The sequence below is a fragment of the Lycium ferocissimum genome, chromosome 9 (assembly GCF_029784015.1).
Source record: "Lycium ferocissimum isolate CSIRO_LF1 chromosome 9, AGI_CSIRO_Lferr_CH_V1, whole genome shotgun sequence".
NCBI lineage: Eukaryota > Viridiplantae > Streptophyta > Magnoliopsida > Solanales > Solanaceae > Lycium > Lycium ferocissimum.
The window spans coordinates 49690434-49693587 of record NC_081350.1 but is presented as its reverse complement, the minus strand read 5'-3'; the positions used below and the strand labels follow the sequence as shown (position 1 = coordinate 49693587).

The following is a 3154-nucleotide window of genomic DNA, read 5'->3' as shown; positions in this document are numbered from 1 at the left end:
TTATGCAACTATTTATATGGACGTCGTACGCTACTATTTTGGATGGGTTGCCGGCTTTTTTGCAGGGCAGGTCAGTCTGTGTGGAGGTCGCGGTGTCCATTGATACACCTCGACATCGTTGAGGACCACATTCCCGAGCGCGTCTTAAGACAGTTTGGCATACACAGAGTATACCCCCTGATGTTCTTCATGAGCTCCGACACTACCAGCGGGACGATCGAGCCGCCGTTAATGATGCATTTCTGACTTTCATGGGTATCCAGCTCCAGCGTTGGCAGGACAGGTTGGGCGCTTTAGCGGTGGTTGATCATGTGACTCCCATCATGGATTACATGCACTGGTATCATGGGATCACACGCCGATTGATCGGCAACCTAGCTTTGCGTCCCGTAAGGGATGTAAGATATGCAACACTCATGGGGCAGTACGAGGCATTGGTAAGTTTAGAATATTTAGATTTATTTAATTATATTAATTATTACGTTTTAAAAATAACTATTTTTTACTGTTGAACACAAATGCAGTCGGTGGCCGTACAACGATTACTCATATTAGGGTTAGGGCATATGTCTTACCCAGGGTTGCGGTGCTTGCGGCGGAGATGGTACGGATATCCGAGGACGTGGTGCTGCTAGAGGACCTGGTGGTGGAGGACGCCGTTCCCATTCTAGTCCATTCGCAGCCGTTCCAGGCCAGTGGCAGCTCAGCTGGATAGTCACTTACGTTTACGCCGACACACCTACTTGCTGAGATACCTGGGTCTTCATCTTAGCCGAGACAGAATGCGTACATGGAGGAGCGTGATAACATCGATTGGGCGACGTTTCGCACATCATTAGATGATGAGCGGCCTGTGAGGAATTTAGACGGACCCAGGATTCTTGACTTCGATGACTTTTTAATCCCGGTTAATATTTAAAATACTTATTTGATCATTTAGATTACTTATTTAAATATATATTTTACTTAGTATTTCGTATTTTTTTTATATTTTAGGATTCGGCGCTAGTGGGTCTACCAGAGCGACCCACTCAAGCGTTTTCTCATGGGCCTGCTAAGCCAGAGGTGTCTTCCCATGTGACTGTCGAGCCACATGTAAGCTTTTTATTAAAATTAATTTTATTCAATATAAGGTGAATATTTAAACTACATATTTGATTATAAAGTACTTATTTTAAATATATATGTTACTTATTATTTCGTAATTTTTCATAGTTTAGGATTTGGCGCCAGTGGGTCCACAAGAGCAACCCACTCAGGAGCCTACTCATGGGCCTTCCGAGCCAGAGGTGTCTTCTCATGAGATTATCGAGCCACGTAAAATTAATTTTATTCAATATAAGGTGAATATTTATTTAATTTTTTTAACCTTTATTTGGACCTTGAACAGCATCTCGTCCATTAGACTACCTCATATTCTGCACCAGACCCATCTCAGGAGCCTACAAACCCATCTCAGGAGCCTACTCAGGCACCCGTCGATACACAAGTTTGATTATTCAACAAACGTTAATGTATTCAATATAAATAAGAAATGGTACTAATTTTTATATATTTTTCAAGTTCATCCTTCGGCGCCTGCGGTGGCAACTCCCGATGAGGAAGAGGTCACATTTCCAGACCCAGCTCAGCCTGAGATTCTGAGCGTGCCAGCGGGACTAGATCCCAAGAAGAAGCACGTTATGCAGAAGGGCACCAGGGCGACGGATGATCATGGCTTAGAGCGCCCTCTTATTAAGAGGAAAAAGGGGGATGGAGACGATGGCGAGGGCGGTGGGGATGGTATGAGTCTTAGGCCTGAGGATAGTCTCAGGCATATCACATTTGGGACCCACTAGTATATACAATAGTGTTGTATAATTTAAGTAAATATTATATATTTTTTGCGTATCTATTTATATTTATAAATATTATCTTAGTCTTTATTATTGTTTATAGTGTCACATCCTAAACTAATAATAAAAAAAAAAATCATGACACACTCGAAATAAAGTTACGCATTAATTTAAAAATAACACGAAACCCTAAAACATAAATAACGTAAAGCTAATGACTACAAGTCTTCAAACAAAAATGGATTTCGAGCACTTTTCAACCACTAAAATGACAATCCGAACTTTTGCGTATCCTTGATGTATTGAGCCTACCTTATTAATCGCACAAAAATAAGTAGGGTTCTATATAAAATATTGAAGTTCCGGAGTCTCAAAGCATGATTAATATACGGCTAAAGTACGTAAAAAAGTGTGAAAATATAAAAGAAAGAGAGTTTAACCAAAACAAATATGTCCTGTAGCGCAGTATTTTACTACTCTAAAGGAGAGAGACAAAATCCTTTAGGGCAGTAAAATACTGCGTTAAAGATACTTTTGTGCTTATTTTTTCTTCTGGGGTATTTTGATTCACTTGATCTTTTGTTGGGTCATTTTAGTTCCGGACTCTTTGAAGTGACGGGTACAGATTGGGCCATTTCGGATAATTTTACAAATATAGCTATTTGGGATAATTATTTTTCCTAAATAGTCATAGAGGGTTATTTTCCCATTTTATTCGGGAGAAAATTTATGGAAACAAACTACTTCCTTATAAATTCATGGGTCCCTTGATGCATGTAGCAAATTGACAGTTGGGCTCCAGCTCTCATAGTTGGTTATATTTTAAAATGGGAGAATGACGTATGTATACATAAAACTAGGATATATTTACAAAATATGACGATACTTTTCAGTTTACAAAATGTACCAATAGATTTCTTACAAGACACATACGAAAATTTTCGCTTAAGGCTTAAAATTTTCGCTCAAAATTTGTGTATAAAATGTGTATATCTCGCTTAAGGCTTAAAAACTTCGCTCAATTTTTTGTGTATGATAATTGTATGAAATATGTATATCTTGATCAAGATTTAAAAATTTCACTCAAAATTTTGTGTATGAAAACTGTATGAAATATGTAGATCTCGCTCAAGGTTTAGAATTCCCACATTTTTCATGTATGAAAACTGTATGAAATATGTATATAATTGTGTATAAAGTTCATGTTAGATTTTTTGGAAATTTAATACAACTACAATAACATTGTATACAACTTTCATATAGTATTCATACAAATTTAATATAATTTTGAATCTCGCTTTGAAATTGGGATGGAATTT

At 37.8% G+C, this 3154-nt stretch overlaps 1 protein-coding gene across 1 annotated transcript; it reads left to right on the top strand.

The window, feature by feature from the left end:
• Positions 1-744: 744 nt before the first annotated feature.
• On the top strand, positions 745-1495 carry LOC132032024 (uncharacterized). Its single transcript, XM_059421851.1, has 4 exons — positions 745-907; positions 997-1095; positions 1221-1317; positions 1428-1495. The coding sequence occupies exons 1-4, from the start codon at positions 791-793 to the stop codon at positions 1493-1495; spliced, it is 381 nt and encodes a 126-aa protein (XP_059277834.1). The 5' UTR covers positions 745-790.
• Positions 1496-3154: the final 1659 nt, after the last annotated feature.

Coding starts and splice junctions, on each gene's coding strand:
- LOC132032024 (XM_059421851.1), top strand. CDS start 791: ATGGAGGAGCGTGATAACATCGATTGGGCGACGTTTCGCACATCATTA. Junction 1,096..1,220: donor ATGTGACTGTCGAGCCACAT/GTAAGCTTTTTA, acceptor TTCATAGTTTAG/GATTTGGCGCCAGTGGGTCC. Junction 1,318..1,427: donor TCATGAGATTATCGAGCCAC/GTAAAATTAATT, acceptor ATTCTGCACCAG/ACCCATCTCAGGAGCCTACA.